Source organism: Micropterus salmoides, unplaced genomic scaffold (genome assembly GCF_014851395.1).
Source record: "Micropterus salmoides isolate LMB-PRFRI ecotype aquatic unplaced genomic scaffold, ASM1485139v1 Ms_hic_scaffold_1, whole genome shotgun sequence".
Taxonomy (NCBI): Eukaryota; Metazoa; Chordata; class Actinopteri; order Centrarchiformes; family Centrarchidae; genus Micropterus; species Micropterus salmoides.
This window is the reverse complement of record NW_024040040.1, coordinates 7,680,680-7,698,492: the sequence shown is the minus strand read 5'-3', so window position 1 is coordinate 7,698,492 and position 17,813 is coordinate 7,680,680. Positions and strand designations below refer to the sequence as shown.

The 17,813-nt window shown below is 38.6% G+C and overlaps 1 protein-coding gene across 11 annotated transcripts in view; it reads left to right on the top strand.

The window, feature by feature from the left end:
• Window positions 1–17,813, top strand: part of dmd (dystrophin) — a 343,068-nt gene that overhangs the window by 186,643 nt on the left and 138,612 nt on the right. For all 11 annotated transcript variants that reach the window (XM_038716227.1, XM_038716250.1, XM_038716303.1 and 8 more), the window contains 4 exons: window positions 3,060–3,138; window positions 4,941–5,053; window positions 6,446–6,574; window positions 10,493–10,685. In XM_038716227.1, coding sequence (XP_038572155.1) covers window positions 3,060–3,138; window positions 4,941–5,053; window positions 6,446–6,574; window positions 10,493–10,685 — 514 coding nt within the window. The remainder of the gene's footprint in view (window positions 1–3,059; window positions 3,139–4,940; window positions 5,054–6,445; window positions 6,575–10,492; window positions 10,686–17,813) is intronic.

Sequence of the window (17,813 nt, the reverse complement as noted above, 5' to 3'; positions counted from 1 at the left end):
CTGTGAAACTGAAGTTTCTTGAATGGAGAGGCTCCAGATACTGGAATAAACTCATACTTGTAATATTCATATACTCTTGTGTATTTTTAAAAACATAAATCGTAAAATTAAATCATTTTTAATAAAAGCAAAGGAGAAGGAGTTCCCCGGACAAGCAATGGGGATCAGCGATTGGTCGTTAGGTACGCACATTCACAGCTCCTTGATGTTTTGACTGAATGTGTTGCTGCTCTGCCCCGCCTACTAAATGCTGTCTGTCCAGTGAGCGACAGCCACATGAGAGCACATTCACTGAAAAATGCTGCAAAAGGTGTCTGAGAAGTTGCCAAATCTAGCTAGAAAGTAGCTGAGTTGGGTTTTTAAAGTTTTTTTTTAGCTGAAAACAGCTGTAAACTTGGTAGAGGAGATCGGTGAGACTTATCCAAAGTAGTAAAGTTGTGGGATATAAAACCAAAACCATGAGGTACAAAACAAGGAGGCTGAAAAGCTCCATAGAGCTGAGGGGAACTGCAGACTCGGTGATACCTCTCTGTGGTTTCATCACTACGAGCGGCTCCTTTCACTTTACCCATAGTAATTTGACCCCTTGTTCGTTTAAAAATAATGGGTAGAGCAGCTTTAAATTAATCCAAACGACTGCCATTTGCTACATCTTTATATTAGAGGCAGCAATCAGTTAATGTACATCCACTCATATAATTGCATTCACAATGAATTCACAATGAACAATGTCAATTCTTACAAATGGCTCACAAAGCACTGATTCATGGTTGGTCATGATAAACAATTTAAGCTGTAGATTAGGCACAAAACAAACTGGTGTGACTTTAAGTCATTTACACACCATTCATAATAAATGATTTAAACACAAAACCACTGCAGCCCTCATTAACAATGTATGAAGCTTTTAAGCACTGTTTGTGAACAAGATACAAAACTTAACTACCAGATTTACAAATGACGCATGCACGGTTAGATGCAAACTGATTGTAGGCAGATTCTTCAAAATCTCCTCTGATCTTGGTTGCCTCTTCAGCTTTGCTGTCAGCTCAGCTCTCAGCAGCAGCTTACATAAGAAATCATTAAATTCTTCCAGAACACCATATTAGGAAGCAAAACAAGTTTGGATTTTATCCACTTCACAGGCTAAAGTTGTGGGATCTCTCTATTGCAGAGGAACTTTGAGTCCTAAATGTTTCACGCAGAACAATTGATTCTTTCAATTTAGTATTTATAATGTTTATAATCTAAACTTACTAAACATATTTTTACATTTACATTTTTACATACTGTAATGTTTACACCAACATAGTATACACCATTGTGTAGCTTATACACTCAAACCTAGAGGGAGACATGCGCTACTAGACTAGACTTCCAGATAAACATGACGTGACGTAAATGAGAACCAGCACTTTAGAGTGGTTCTCAACCTGTGTGTCAGATCCAACAATAAATCCGAGGGGGTTCCAGAAATAACACAATCCGAGAGGCAAACATCAGTCTTCAGCTCACAGCTTATGTCCACAGTCAGGTCATGCTTTGAGACAACGGGTCGCGAGTATATATTTATTCTTTTTAAGGTCTCAAGAGCCAAAATAGTTGCAAGCCAATACTTGAAGAAAAAGGTCATTTTGGTCACCATTTTGCCTCTCTCATGGCAACACCAAGCAGTCAGTTAGTTTAGCTTAGTATAAAGGCTGGAAACAGCTAATCTGACTCTGGCCCAAAGGTAAAACAAAATCTTCCCAACAGCACCTCTGAAACTCACATATTATATTTAAGTAACACCACATCCAAATTGTTTTAGACGCTGAAAGCAGGGGGACACAGCTAGGGAGTTACGTGCTGTATTTCTTTGGTGACTGGAGTTGCCAAGCTGAGAAAAAGTGCTGTAACCTAGCCTTAGAAACAAAACAAAATGAAGGAGAGTCACAGGCTGTCACCTTTTGGCTTACTTTAGCTCACCAAATGATCCTAAGGTGATCTGGGGAGCCCTGAGAGATATTACTATAAAAGAAGGAAAATTCCTTCACATTGATTAGTGAGGTGCTGATAGGCCAGACCAGCTGTTTCCCCCTGCTTCCAGTCATTATTCTAAGCTATTAGACTCCTGGCTGTCGACCCATGTTAATGTACAGACATGAGAGTGGTATAGAGCTTCTCGTCTAACGCTTGGTAAGAAAGTAAATATCATAAATTCACAAATTGATTATTTACTTAAGTGGCAGAGAAACCAGGCTTTTAATTTTGGCTCAGATTAGAGGTAGGCCCTTATTTCTTTGTCCTCTTGTTCATCAGCTAATGCAAACTCAACCCTTCCTCCATGTTTACCTGTTGTCTTGTGTACATCAGTACGGCAAGAGTTGTGTTCTACTGGGCCTTTTTCCCCAAATTAAAATGCAGTAATAAATTAAACTCATCACGTCATGACTTTAGCATGTGACTAGGGCTGGGTCATATGAAATCGATAACTATCACGATAAATGTCAAATCAATTTTTCTTTCAAGTTTAAATTCTGATTTTTGCTTTTTTTGGTTTATTGTGGTTTTAAACTTTTATTTATCGTCAATTAACAAATTAAAAGCATTCAAAACAATTCTGATAAAATCTTTTTGAGTAAAATTAAGTTAAATCTTTTTTTCTCTTTTCCTCAACAAAATGATCAACAACAATCTAAATAGAAAAATTAAGAGCTACTTGATCCAAATGAATTAAATCAAACATTTATTGAACTTTTGTCTTATTGTTGTTTAGGAAAATTATATCGCGATAATTGTCATTATTGTCTTACTGCCTCAAAGCTTTCTGTTGTTTGCCCACAACATGTCCAGATATGCTCAGGTTGTCCTAAATGTTGCAGCAGAGTTTGATGAAAGCTACACGACCTCGTATTCTTTGGAAGTAATACTGATTTGGTTACATATTTCTTTGTAATAAATAATAATTTATAATAAATAGTTGTCGTTCTTCTTGCATTCCTGCATCTCCTTGTCTGTCTCTTGTCTCTTGTCCTCACCCCATCGCTTCCCCCCACCTCTCTTCCTCTTTGCCACAGGCGATAGAAAGAGAGCGGCCAGAGAAGTACCGAAAGCTTCAGGAAGCAACACGCACGGCGCAGACCCTGGTCGAGCAAGGTAATGTGCACACTCACACACACACACACACACACACACACACTCATTCACATGCATACGAACACATGCACGCACACCCTGTCTGTCCCCATGGCAACGCCTCCACCTGTCCCACCCTCTCCCCTTGTCTCCATAGAAACACTGATAGAAGAAGGCACAGACAGAAAGAGAGAGGGAGAGAGAGATGTTACTTCTCGTCTGTCCTCTCCTCTGTCCTTGTGCAATTGTTGAGGCTTCTGAAAGCCGATAAACACTCACTTTCATACTTTTCACTTTTCTGTTTTCCGCAACCCTGTACGCAGGATAAGCGGTTGACGATGGATGGATGGATGGACTGCCGCTCTAACCGCCAAGTTTTTTAAACTTTAGAATTATAGTTGAAACAATAAACAGTCCCTCCAGGATTTCACGGCCCTGACCTTAACTCTAACCATGCATATTTATAGACCCACGCGGCCCTTTTTTTGGGGGGGGTCGGTAAATGTGAGACTATGGTATCGCGCATGTCTGCTGCGTCTTGTAAACAAGGAAGTGACAAGCTGACGTGTGACAATGTTTTGCGGGAAACGGCATTAATAAGTAAAATTTGTTTCGGTGTTTGTTGCGGTGGTTAATCAAAATTGTAAGTTGTGCTGAATTCATTGGCGTTTGTCAAATTTGTGTGAATAGTCTCTCTTGGAGGGACTGGTACGTATGTAATCTCACAAATACTAGACATGTTTTACTCTATACCTTATTTTAATCTTACGTGATTTGAAAGCCAACAATGTGTCAGTCTGTCTCTTAAAACTTTCTGACTGTGTATATTTTGGATGTAGCAGATTTTGGATATCTGTTTTTTAAAAATGTATTTACACTTGCACCATTATTGATATTTTTTGTGCATTCTATATTTGCACTCTTTCCTGCTTTCTACAGCAACTGCTGCACAACAGTTTCCCTTAAGATAAATAAAAGTTCCACCTTATCGTGGCATTAAATCTGGACACAGCTTGCCTGGCTCAGTCCGGCACTTATATAAGGGAGGTCAGGGTTTATACACTCACAATAGTTGTTTGAAGGAAACATACATTGTTGGTTTCAGTATTTGCATGGGAGATTTTGGCCATAAGAAAAATATACTACACTGTCTTTGACCTCAACCTTCCTTCATGTGATGCCACTATTTTAGCATTAAGTGTATGCTACTGTATTCATTGTAATCTGTAGTTGTTAAAAAACAGCATCTGCTAAAATCTGACATGTAAATGGAATATAATTGAGGTACGATTACAGGAAGAAGAGGCTGTTTGCGTACCAGATGAGACATGCGAGCCAGGATGCCTTCTCCACGTCCAATTATCATCCAGCCGAAGGAGTTCAGTTTGCCCTTTTAGAGGCAGGAGCGTGAATCCATCTTTGTACAACTTTAGCATTGATTTTTCCCTCCTGGAACCTCTTGGAGGTTTTCATTTTCCGGGCACTGGAGTATTACGCGCACTTTAAATTGTCCATTTGCATAAAAAAATGTCAGTTAGCAGTGAGCGTGAATGCATTGTGAGATGTGTGTGTGTGTGTGTGTGTCTGTGTTCAGTGGGCAGGCAGATAAACAGTTTGCTCACATTTTGTGCAGGATATTGATGGCTCGCCTCACCTCCCCTACAGATGACATTCACCGGATTTTGTGTGCGTGGAGTGTGTGTATTTATGTCTGTCCCCTACAGAGAGTCCAATCATACCCATGCGAACTATGAAGCATGCACCGCTGTGTATGTGTGTGTATGACAGACCCCTCTCTTTCTCTGTCTGCGCCCCCCAACCAGAGGGGAGTCGTGCTGATGACATTGCCCAGTCAGCGGAGCAGCTGAACCAGCGCTGGGTGGGATTTTGTACCCTTTTGGCAGAAAGGCTGGCATGGCTGGCTTACCAGACAAAGGTACACATACATACATGTCCATGTTGAAGAGCTTTTTTTAACTGACTGCACTGTTATTCAGCTTCCCTCACAAAGCTCAGTATTATTTAGACTAATGAGGCTTGTAGCACTTCCTCAAATACAATCTTCCAAAAAGTGATCAAAATCACTTTTACAGCTAAACCTAAACTGACACCTGCATCGACAAATTCTTGCTTTATGGTTAATGGTTAATGGTTAATTTACCTTAAGGCCTTAATTTACTGAGCACCAATAACAACACTGATATTTAAAGCCACTCCAGCAATTTAGTAATGCACTTTCATAATGTTGAGGGCCTTTCTTCAGACAAGTGTAGCTACAGATTAAAACAAAATAAAAGGATTGTCAAAATATGTGCAACATAGCCTGAAATATCGATTTATTTAGTCCCTAGTACGGGTCAAGCTCCAAAAACAATGGATTCTTTACCGCTACCAATGACATTGTCAGAGTTATTTTCTCAATTTCCTCCAAAGCCACAGAGGATTACTTTTATTATTATTAGAAAACAATACTGTTTTCACAGGCTGCATAGTACTCAACACGACTAATAAATTGATCTTGATGTGTTATATTTGCTGGAGATCCCTTTTTTTTTAGTCAGGCAGAGAAATTGAATGAAACCTTACACTAAACCTTACACTTTTGTTTGTGTTTGTTTTAACTTGGAAGCAATCCTCTAGCACACACCAGTGTTCACAAGAAATGAATGAATCGATCTCGATATTGTCTAAATCACAAAAACTCTAGCCTCTGCAAGTAATTGTGTGAAATAGGCAGGACCGGATTTCTCCCAGTGACAGCATATGTGCGATCAGTATAATTTCATAACGACAGCAAGGACTGTTATTTTTGTCTCGTCTCATCATACGGGTCTGATGTGTTCACATATGTGGAAAATGTTACATATTGCAATAAGTGTCATTTTCTTCGACAGAATTACTGTACTGTAATTCAGCATTTCTTGCATTTATTGTGGGTTGTATGCTCTGAAGATGGAGCAATAAGTCTCACTATGTAACCGTGTTTTTGTTTTCTGTACTTCCACTGAAGGTGTTCAAAACTAAGGTAAATAGCAAAGAGTGTAGCTCTAACTAGCCCTTTTACTGTTTATAGACTAGACAACAAAATTGCTTTAGGTACAGAGTGAGAATTTTAATGCAATATGACTCACTCTTAGCTTACCACGGGTGTGGATAGAGTTTGGTCATTGTGACGTATCATGCAGCTCTGCTTCAAACTACGAAATAGTTTGTGAAAGAAGACAGATGTTTTGTGGGAGTTTGCTTGTGTTGCCAGCTTTTCTTCACCTTTGTTCAAATGTGTTCCTGTGTGTGTGTGTGTGTGTGTGTGTTTCTGTGTGTCCTGCAGGTGCTGGCCTTCTACAGCTTGTATGAGCATTGTGAGCAGACTGTGGACAACAGTGAGAACTGGCTCAAAGTCCAGGCGCCTCCAGCATCTGAACCAGAGCCACTCAAAGTACAACTGGACCGATGCCGGGTGAGTGAAATAAAGTGTTTGTGAGTACAGAACTGGGGGCGGCAGCAGCTCAGTCCGTGGTTGCTTGGCTTGGGACCTGGAGGGTCAAAGGTTCAGCACAGACCTCATGGGGACTGCCGAAGGTGCCCTTTATCAAGGCCCTGAGCTCTGACATCTGCTGTATAATAATAACAACACTGTAAAAAACACTGAATTTCCCCTAAAGGGATTAATAAAGTTGTCTTTTTTTCTTCTAAATTTATTCTCTGCTCTCCACACTGATGACACCATAACGTCACTTTATATGTACATTCATACTTTTTTTGTTAGAGTAAACACACATGCATTGGAAAAATCATTTTGTTGTGAGCTATATTTTTGTTTTATTTTCCTGTTATAAGTTTAAACCTCTACTTCATATCTTAATTTCCTCTTTATTCAGTATCTGTATTAATTTGGCTTGTCTCTTTTCATGCATCTGTTTGTCACAGCAATTTTCTGTAAGTATTTTTATGTTATTTATTCATTTATTCCAACGCAGGCTGAATGATTTCTTCCCTATTTTCCAGTGTGTTCTTTAAAAAACACCCACAGCTACTCTTACCAGAATGGTGCTAACAAAGAAAGTTCAGCCACTGATGTGAAGTAACTTTTGTTAGAAACTTTCAAAAGAATGTTAAGGAGATCCGTACGCTAAATATGATGCTAAAGCCGGCAGCCGAGCAGCTTAGCTGAGGGGGAAAATGAGCCTGGCTCTGTCCAGATTGATTGAAAAATCACAACCTTTTTGGTGAACAGATTAAACAACCAGATAGAAGGTGTTAATTAATAAAATGAAAATGTGCTGATAATCATGTCTTTGGACAGTTCATATGCTTGCTAAATTCTTTAGCTAACTATTGGCAAGAGAGTGAATAACATTTCCCCAAATGCCCAGCTATTCCTTTACACCAGAGGATTTTCAACACTGAGCTTAAACTGTGTGGCCTCCCCAGGGGGGTGTGGGAGAGTAGAAGGGGAGGCTCAGAGGGCGAGACGTGAGGCAAAGTGACTGTGTAAAGTGAATTTGTGTTATAAATCTTACTCCTTCTCGGAGTCAAAACTTAGATCATAGCATACACCCATGATACATATATTGCTTTGCTAACTTTGTTGGGTCTGTAAATAATATTACAAAGAGAACAGTCTAGACCTGCTCTATGAAAAGTGCAAGAATGTGCAACATTCTCTATTATGGATTGGCGCTATATTAATAAAATGTAACTGAATTTATATGTTTATATTTATATGATTCAGTATGACAAATAAATTGCTAAATATCCTCAACATATCCAAACACCCAATAATAAGAAATTATTGAAAAACTGTGCTCCTTATGGCTCCAGAACTTGAATTGTGTTTTTAAATTGTCTTCAGTATCAAAATAATCCAGTGATAGTTTAACACTTTAGGTAATTTGGCTTTCTTTAAAGGGTGCTAATTTAGCAATATGTGGGAACAGTGCAGCCCACAGTGATAGACTTCAAGAATCGCTGCTTTAAACCAAATGAGTGGGAGGCTGAAAGGGCAGGAGATGTAGTAGGTTAATTATAACATCTAAATAACAGGAGAAGAGAAGTGACAGGCAGTTCTGGAAAAAATTTTAAAAAGAGAGATGAGAGGAGGGGAGACATACATAGTCAAAAGTTAAAGAGAGGACATAAGACAGAAGTGGTGGTATAAAGAGGAGTAAACGCCACACACATAGAGAAGGGAAGAAAGGTATGGATGGGGAAATAGCAGCTTTCAAAGTAAGAAATGGATAAAGGATGAAGGAAAAGAGAGAAATTAACAGATGAAGCTGCGAGAAAAAAGAGATGGAGGAGTTCTGAAATTAGATTTCTACCACAGACAAGTTCACATTAACAAGGTTTCCCTCAGAAGTGTACCCACATATTTTCACTAGACACAACTGGAGAACACACACTGTCGGAGTTTCTATCTTTATATTAAACAGGAAAGACTTCTGAGAAAATAAAATATTTACTGAAACTTTCCAACCTTCCCGACGGCAAATCATACCGCCAACTGCCGGCTTATGAAAATGTATTCTGTTGAGGTTATAAATGCTTGTGTTTTCTAACATTATTCATGAATAAGGAGTGTGTCTTTTAGCTTTAGGCTAAAGCGTTAACTTACTCAGTGTTACAGGGGGCTGAGCTGCATTCAAAGCTTTCCCCCCAGGAGAGTTCAGTGAATATGAACCTGACCTACCTGCTACATCCTGCGATTCACCTGGACTGATCCTCCTCAGTTTGTGTGTGATTTCAACACGATTAGGTTATTCATTCTTTTAAAGGATAAGTCTGGTCACATTCAATATTTTTTTATTGTCAACAAAGCAAGACACAAGCAATAATGGGAAGTATTGTGTGTATTTAACCTAGCTTGTTCAATTGTTTTCCAAAAACTAATATATACACACACACACACTGTTTATTTTGATTTAATTCCAGTTGGCAAAAATTCAGTCAGAGAGTTTTCAACCAACTTGTGGACAAAAGTTACTTTTTGTGAACCGACCGATCACAGCATGGATGGGGCAGGACATTAAAAAAAGGTTGACGTGGTGCTACAACAAACATTTGAAATGTTGAACTTATTCTGCATGAATGGTTATTATTATTGTTGTTAGCGCTTAGCGTTAACAAATTAAAAAGTATCCACCATGTAAACCATTTTTCTTGCACAAGGATTTAACGAATAAGAACAATTTACCATAATGATACTAATATTATACTAGTGGTAAGCTATATCTGATACTACTATCTGAAATTAATCCCTAAGCCCTAATCAAACCTTAAATAATTATTAAGTTAATTAATTAAATTGTGAATCAGTTGAATAGTTGAATATCAATAAGCTTTTGAAATGTTACAATTAGGCTTACTAAACAATCTGTAGGCAGACATTAGCCAAATAAACTGTAACCTATAAATGTATTAGTATTATACTAACATTAAACATTTTATTTATTGTTATAATATTGTACTAATACACAAATTTATACTAGTTATTACTCCAGGTGGATAGTATATCTGCAGTGGACCAGATGGAGATTTAGCCAGAGTGTGAAAACATGTGCTCCTTCTCGCCACCTCTCTTCTTGAGAGCAACACGTTCCCCTTGCTCGGTTTTACTAAAATTATTATTTTAATATAAGTTGTGTGTGTGTGTGTGTCCAACAATTATTTGAAGCCCACTCCGCTAAGCCCCAACCTTCCACCCTCCTTGGGTGTCCGTCTGCCTGCTGCGCCAACTATCCCTTTTTTTGAAATCCAAAAATATGGTCACCCTATTTTGGCTGATAAAATCAATGGTCCCCAGCTACAAATGGTATGCCTTCTTTGTCGACCTCTTGAAAAAAATTTCTAGGATATTTTTTTAACATGTAAACTGTGAATGTACTATGCTAGATCAGAAAGCTTGTAAGTTTTAGCAACATTTAAGTGTATAGGGGGAGTGTGGCTTAGCGAATAGTCAATTGGCTTGACATAAAATATAACATCTACTTAAGCTTTTTACTGTAGTGGTGAACATAAACCAGATGTTGAAAAGTACAGGATCCTCTATCCTCTTCCTATGATGAGAAAGCAGTGGTTTCTCTCTGTGCAGTTAGAAGTTCAGGAGAAATAGTTTTACAGCTACATTTTGGTTTTGCTGAGCTGGTCCAATTTCCTGCTTGGCTTCATATTCATTAACAGTTGGGCGTATATTTAAGCATTTCTGTGAAATAGAACTGATTAAGCATAAGGCAAATGGAGTGAAACTTTAAAAAATGAAAATACTATACTTTTCCACAGATCAGTTTTTATCGGACATATATGGATATACGGGCTAGTTAAACAGAGCCGACCTGTGTGGCCGAATAACACTCCTTCCCCCTCCTTGTCCTGGCAGGAGGAGGTGGCTCGCCTGGCTTCCCTGCAGCCTCACGTGGACCTGCTGGAGAAACGGCTAAAGGAGCTGAAGGAGGAGAAGGAAGGGGAGGAGGACCCTTCAGCCCTCCTGGACGCCGACATCAACGCCTTCAAAGAGCACTACCACAAGGTGCTGGAGGATCTGAGGGCGAGAGAGAGGCAGCTACAACTGGGTAAGAGAGAGGAGATGCTGACTCCCTGCAAAAACTTTAAACAACAAAAGACTTTTTATTTATTACAGAGCAAACTACACCTTGTGACCCTTGCTTTTGTTTAGATGCCCTCAAATTCAATAGTTGGTGGGAACTTCAGAGGGTTTTAACAACATTTTTTTTCATAGATTTGGACATCACTTACATTTATGACACTACACAAGCTTGACTGTTTATAAATCGGGATTCACCAATGCCTCAAAATGATCTGAACCACTTATCTGCAAGTCAATTAAACATTGAAATGGCAAAATCAATTCATTTGAAAAGGAAGCGCCATGATTGGTCACGGGGGATAAGTAAATCAGCATGAAACTAAGTTAATCTTAGGGAAGGAACAGAGCCTCTTCACGCTGCTGAAATGTGATGGAATGAAGAGCCAGAGAGTCCAAAATGGAGGAAGTAATCGTAGCTTATTAGTGGTCATGGTTAGATGACAATAGCCAGTTAGCGAGCTTACTAGCTCGAAAAGATATTATGACCATGATTTTGGCTGATTGGTGCTAGCATGTTCCTGTAGCTAGCATGTTAGCTTTTACCTTGACTGCTACTGCAATTTACCAACTAGTCACTAGTCGCTATTTCACTAAGCCTCAAGTAGCACCGCAAACAAATTTTATTGTGGCCAGGCTTTTAAGTTCTTCTGGCTAATGTGTTAGAGACTCACCGTTCTTAAAGCACCATTGGCGTCCCGTTGGAGTCCTCTTTCTTACCAAGTGACGATTATAAATCCCAGAAAATGATTCTTTGTACTTGGTTGTCTTAGCTTGTTAGATGATTGTCACCTGATGTGGGTATGTGTGATGGACAATCAAGATAATACTTTTATAAATCAGACTAAAATACAATATTACCACACAGTATTGCCATTTCACTTGTTTTTCTCAATACAGCGCAAGTTGCTGGTGGAGTAATGGATTATATTAGTATTCAGTCAGTCCTGGCCTGATACATAAAGTTTAATACCTTTGTAGACATATCCTGTGGTCTTTGGATGACAAATTATGACAGACTTACAGTCTAGCTGCCCTAGAAATGTTAAACAATGAACTTGAGGTATTGACTTCTTATCAAAATGGATATAAAAGTTCCCCAAAAATGTGCAAAACCCTGAACATTTCAGTCCCCCATGTAAAAAATAAATGATCCTTTGTTCCATTCCAAACAAGTTATAAAATAAGTCTGAATAATGTTTCAGAGGACTGTAAGGTAGCATGCTGTGATTTCAGCACTTTTGCTGGTTGATTTGAATTATATATTCATTAAAAGATTAAAAGAACATTGTGAAAAAAATATGTCAGTTTTAATAATTGGTGGCTGTTGTGTCTGCTGTACCACAAATGCCATTAGTTGTATAATATTTGTTGCACGTGCAAATTCACTGTTTAGTCTGTTTAATAGTGCCTTTCAATGCACACTAGTGTCCCTGTTAGAACTTATCCTGTTTTTAATTTAAGATTATTATATTGGATGTTAAATGGAAAATAAAAAATCTGGTAACTCATAGTCTTGTGTCAGTCTAACATAATCAGGTTTCTGATCTTCTGTTCATGACTGTCATTTCTGTTCTGATTGAGGTTCTAGTTTTGATATTTTTATACTGAAATGTTTTGAATCTCAAAGCAGCTCAGCTCACATTGCTTACTGCTGCTTGCTGTCTTGTCTTTAATAGTATTTGCTGACTGTGTTTTCTATATTTTGTGTCACACAATGCTGTAAGTTCATAACTGAACTTTCATATTATTGTTATTATCTTATCCTATTTAATTTAAGTAATAATATTATATTTACATGGAACATAAGTAAACTGTGCAGAAGGGAAAGCTATTCATTTTGCTGTATACAATTACATTTTCAATGTTATTAATATAGTGCCAATTCTGCCAAAAGAGAAGTTATCTTCTTGCACTTTTCATGTAGAACAGGTCCAGAGCATACTCTTTAAAATTATTTATTTTTATATTATATTTCAACAGTGGCAAGGTCAAACCCATGCCTATAGCAGCAAAAATGAAGGGATGGTTCAGGTTGAGCTAGCAATAACTATAAGCTTTGTCAAAGAGGAAAGTCTTAAGCCTTCTCCTTAATGTGGGGATGGTGTATTTCTCCCGAACCCAAACTGGGACCTGATTCCTAAGCTTGATTGCTGAAGGTAACTTTCTCAAGTAGTGCAATTAGAGAAAGGGCAATATAATGCAGTGGAAGTAGTGGAAGAAGAATTGGGGATTTGACGTTAATGCCTGATTCATTAAAAACAGTAAGATAGCAGGTTAAAGTTTTTTGGAGTTTAAACCTATGTTAGCTGTCAACACATGACCAAGATGGCGACACACAAGGCACACACACTCCATCCTTCCAGTAAACAGCAATTCTGAAACAGAGGCACAGATGCTTCTAGTGACCCTAGAGGTCATCTCATAGCATCAGGACTAGAACGTGTTTTCCAAGATTGATGTGGAGTTCAGGTTCCTAATTTTTTCAAAACCAAGAATTCATAATTTTTCTAACCCATAATTTTACAGAGTTCTCAGGCCTGTGCAGGACTCTCGATCCAGCTCTTTAGGGGATATAAGTGACTGTTAAGTTTCCCGCTGCTGACGGTCAGCGTTGACAGCGTGCTGTAGCCCACACGATGTATCAGACAGATTTAGAGTGAAATGTCTCTATCCACAACAGCAACAATAACCCAACATTCAGCACAGACACGCTTGTTGTGGTTGTTGGAGAACAGAACGAATGCATTGAGATCATGCAGACAGATTTGTAGCCTATAGCATCGTCTCTCAGTGTGGGTAGATACACGGATGAATACAGTGCTGTTTCCATGCGATCTGCTCTCCAATTACCTCCACAAAGCATTTATGTATTTTATACTGTGCAGCCTGGCCTGTTGTAGAAGGTCGTTTAATAAATAAAGCTGTCAGAAAACATCAATTATGCCGTACTGCTGAGTTGAAAATCAAGTCAAAAATGTTTAAACCACTCACTCACTATGAAAAGTCCTTTTCAGAATCATGCAGTAGCTCTAATTGCAAGGCTGCCTTTCAACTGAATGACCTGGGTGCAACAAACAACCAACTTGTTCATGTGTCCTTGGGCGAGACTCAACTCTGCCAGCTCCAGTGCTGAATTAATGCTCACATTGACCAGACGTCTATGTAGAGAGGGCAAGACAAAAGAGAATTTCTATGTGGGATCAAAGTCCAGATGTACTTGAGATTTTTCATCTAGTAAGTTTAACATCAACTCAAGATTTATAGCTAGCAGCTAAACCTTTTTGCTCGAACTTTGCTGACACAGCCAAACATCAAGCAAGCGCAACAACACAAGACGTAGCAAGCAAGCTAATAACTTATTAGTCCAACAGAAAGAAGGCCAGCTCGTCATCTGTCCTTGGTCCTTGTAGCTTTCAGCTCACGCCAACAAGTAAAAGCCAGTCTGATATTTTTTCTATTACTTGTCACACTCTCTATTTCCCTTCCTCGCTTCCTCCGACATCTTCTTCCCAAGAGGAAAAAGCTTTTGCTCAGAATAGTCTTTTCTTTAACTCTTGAGAAAACACTAAGATCTCAATAGTATATCTTTTTGAGATCACTCCAATCTGAATTGTTGCTCCTTAAACCTTAGGAGAAAAGGGATGAGATGAAGAGAGATTGAGGTTTTGAGACTTAGGTAAGACAACTGGATACTGAATTGAGATTACAATAGGATAAATGAAAGTAACAGATGAGATCTCATTATTGTATCTATTTGAGTTCATTAATGTCTTGCTTATTGCTCCAGAAAGCATTTGGGAGCTCTGGGGAGATGTTTGTGAGCGTGATTGTATTACATTACTGTCAATGCTTAGAGAACCGTGCTGGAGGTTTGCCCTGAGCTGGATTTGAACCCCGCTCCTTTTGTTCAAAGGGCAACAACACTGCCGGTGCGTCATCCAGCTAAAATTAAAAGTGCAGGACTGATTGTCTTTAAATAGAGTACAAGTAACATATCCACAATTAAAGTCCTCAAAAATCTACTCAAGTAAAAGGTATAAAAGTATTCCATAGTGAATGTACTTAAGTATCAAAAGTAAAAGTGCTTATTCTGTATGACAGATACATGTTGTATCTCAGTTCTTGCGTGCATTTGGTCCTTAATGAATTAATCTCTAAACGTCATGTCAAAGTATTGGTTGTTCCAGTTATGCTGGCTGTGACTACCTTAACAAATTGGAAAACATGACATTTGAAAGTGCATTATTTTCAAAAAGAAAATACTCAACCTCAACATCTGACGTAGGTAAAGTACTTCAGTAAAATAAGCCCTAAGTGGGGTCAGTAAGACAAAACTGAGAAATATCTTGGAGCTTTTTTTCTGATCCACATTCTGGACTGAAATTACAGTTATTTAAGATACTGAAGAGATCTCATCCTTTGATCAGAGTAAGATAGAGATGAGTTTTTGCTCCTGAGGCCAATATGAGAAAACTGAGACATAGGCCATTTGATAAGAATCATGAGATCCCAGGAGTCATAACTGAGTTTTCTTTGAGCTCTTTCTCTGATCTCATGGTCCAATGTTCAGGAGACTTAAATTAGACTTACTTAAGATCAGTAAGAGGTCTCTTGTTTTGATCAGAGTCAGACATAAATGAGATTTTATATGGTTGTTTCTCCTGAGATGAATTTGAGAAGTGGGAGAAAAGGCCTTTGGTCCCATCTTGGTATTAAAAGCAGCTCATTTGTGTCTAGGAGAAAAGAAGGAAACAACTATGAGATCTCATCTTGGATTTTGCTTTCCTATCTCTACACGGCCTGATATCCATACTGAGAATACAGAGCTAGCTTCTTCCAAAGACGCACATTGTACAATACGTTTTGCTTGTTAAGGAGTCCAACAATCGTGTACGCGCATAATTCATATCATTATCAATTTTGCTAGCTAGCTAACGCTAATAATACTACAAAAACAAAAAACTGATGTTGGCTTTTTGTTTGAGAAGAGAACCGAACTCCAGTCTCCTGGGTGAAGGTTACCTAATCATCTAACCATCCACCCTTCCTCCAAAGTAAGAATTTTCTGGTTATGTATATCGTATACCTGGTGTTTTCCCTGAAATTTCACATGCATTTGTCACACAGAGGTCGCTCATAACGTAAAATGAGTTTGTTTTAAGCCCTTCAGCTATCAACCTATGTTGTCGTTTTCTGTGTGAGAACAGGCTGCTAGATGTCATCCTCAATATTAACAAAAGGAATAGTTAAAAAAAACAATGTGTAAAAAGGACAATTTGTAGTTTAACAGTATTTCTTGGGTTGGAGCAGTGACTTCTGGCCACTGATAAAACACATCCTAAACCAATCATAACAACTGACCAGCAGCTGATTAAAAAAATGATCCATAAATATTTTAGATTCTTTTATCCTTCAGTCATGAAAACAGTGCTACCAGCAAGCTAGCAGCAATGATAATTTCCTTCCTCAGGACTTCCAGCTGGCAAAAGCAGTGACGATTTTTCATGGATGTAGCTCATGAATGTGTTATGAGAATTGGATGGATGGAAAACAGCACCCATTCATTTAAATTAAAGCTGCAAAATACGCACTGTGTTGCCTACCGCACACGCTCATTAGTCTTTCTCTCACAGTGTTCCACTCACTTACATTTAAGGAAGGGCATTGCTAGGACTTTATGAATACCGGTCTCTATACCGATACTGCTGATTGACCCCCTTAATTTTAATGTGATTATAAAAAGTCACACCAGTGCTCAGTATGCCTTTAAATTTGTTTCTTTATTTTGTTAGCTTTAATGTCACTCCAGAATGTAGCGTCCGTTTGTTATATTGGCAAGGGCCATCTTAGAAAGTATAGAGGCACCATCAATCACAGAGCCCCCTGTGAGTGTCATCCTGTTACTAAACATGCTCACACCACATGTCCAATTTTAGGGCTGTCGAGTTTACAAGTCGAGTGACTCAGACTCAAGTGTGAACATTCAGTCAGCGCCCATGTGGTTACACCTTTTCACCTGTTGTCACTGTGTGCAGCTAGTGAGAGTGTCAGTGAGTCATTTAGTCCAATTTGTGGGGCTACTCTGTGTTTGTGTGTGTGTGCGTGTGTGTGTGTGTGTGTGTTTGTGCTCTGTGGCTTTCTCGGTGCAAACAATGACAATGAGACTTAATGAGACAGAAAAAGCTGAAAGCTGTGGCCATCAAGACAGGAAAAACTAAATCAGACAGACGCTGTGACAAAACAAGAGCAAACAGCTATGTATCTCAATGAGGGAGAGAAGGAAATGAGAAAACATAAAGTATAACCTCTGTGAAAATGACACACTGAGGGAAAAGACATGGAGGGAGAAGGAGGCAGAGAATGGAAAGAAAGGAAGAGAAGGATGCTGACAGCCGAGGAGACTAACTATACTACTTTATTCACTCAGACAGCTTCTTCCCTCATGCCACACACTGCAATTTTCTCACCCATGCCAGGGCTGAGATGTCCATACATTTAACTACTCATGTATAGACGGGTATAGGCATGTTTGCAGACATGCACAGACCAAATTACAACAAGGTAATGCGCCTGACATTTAAAGCAAGTTACGGAAGGACGGCATATTTAAGTCAGTTCAGCTCAAATCAGGGACTCTTGATTAGCATGGATTGAAAAGAGTCAGTTTAGCAGAGTAACACATTGTAGAAATATAAAAGTCATAAACTGTTATTCAAAATGAAGAAATCAACATTGCACACATGAAACATTTACATATAGTTAAATATGATTTTCAAATATTTTAGATAATTTTGAAAAATATATTACATTTGAAATGATAATAATATATTTTATTTATAAAGCTGTTCAGGAAATGGTTCCAGGGTTGAGAAAGAATAAATAATAAAAGAGGTAGCATTGTTAACACTGTGCCACATTACAGAGAAATACAAAACCGTAATGATGAGCCTTTAAAATATGCATTTTAAAAGAGGGAAGAAGCGAGCCGCCTGGTAAATGCTTACTGCAAACGCGGGAATGATTCTGAATGGGTCAACATCCAGTAAGGAGACTGAACATTTTGTTAATTTGTTTCAACATAGTACAACATTCA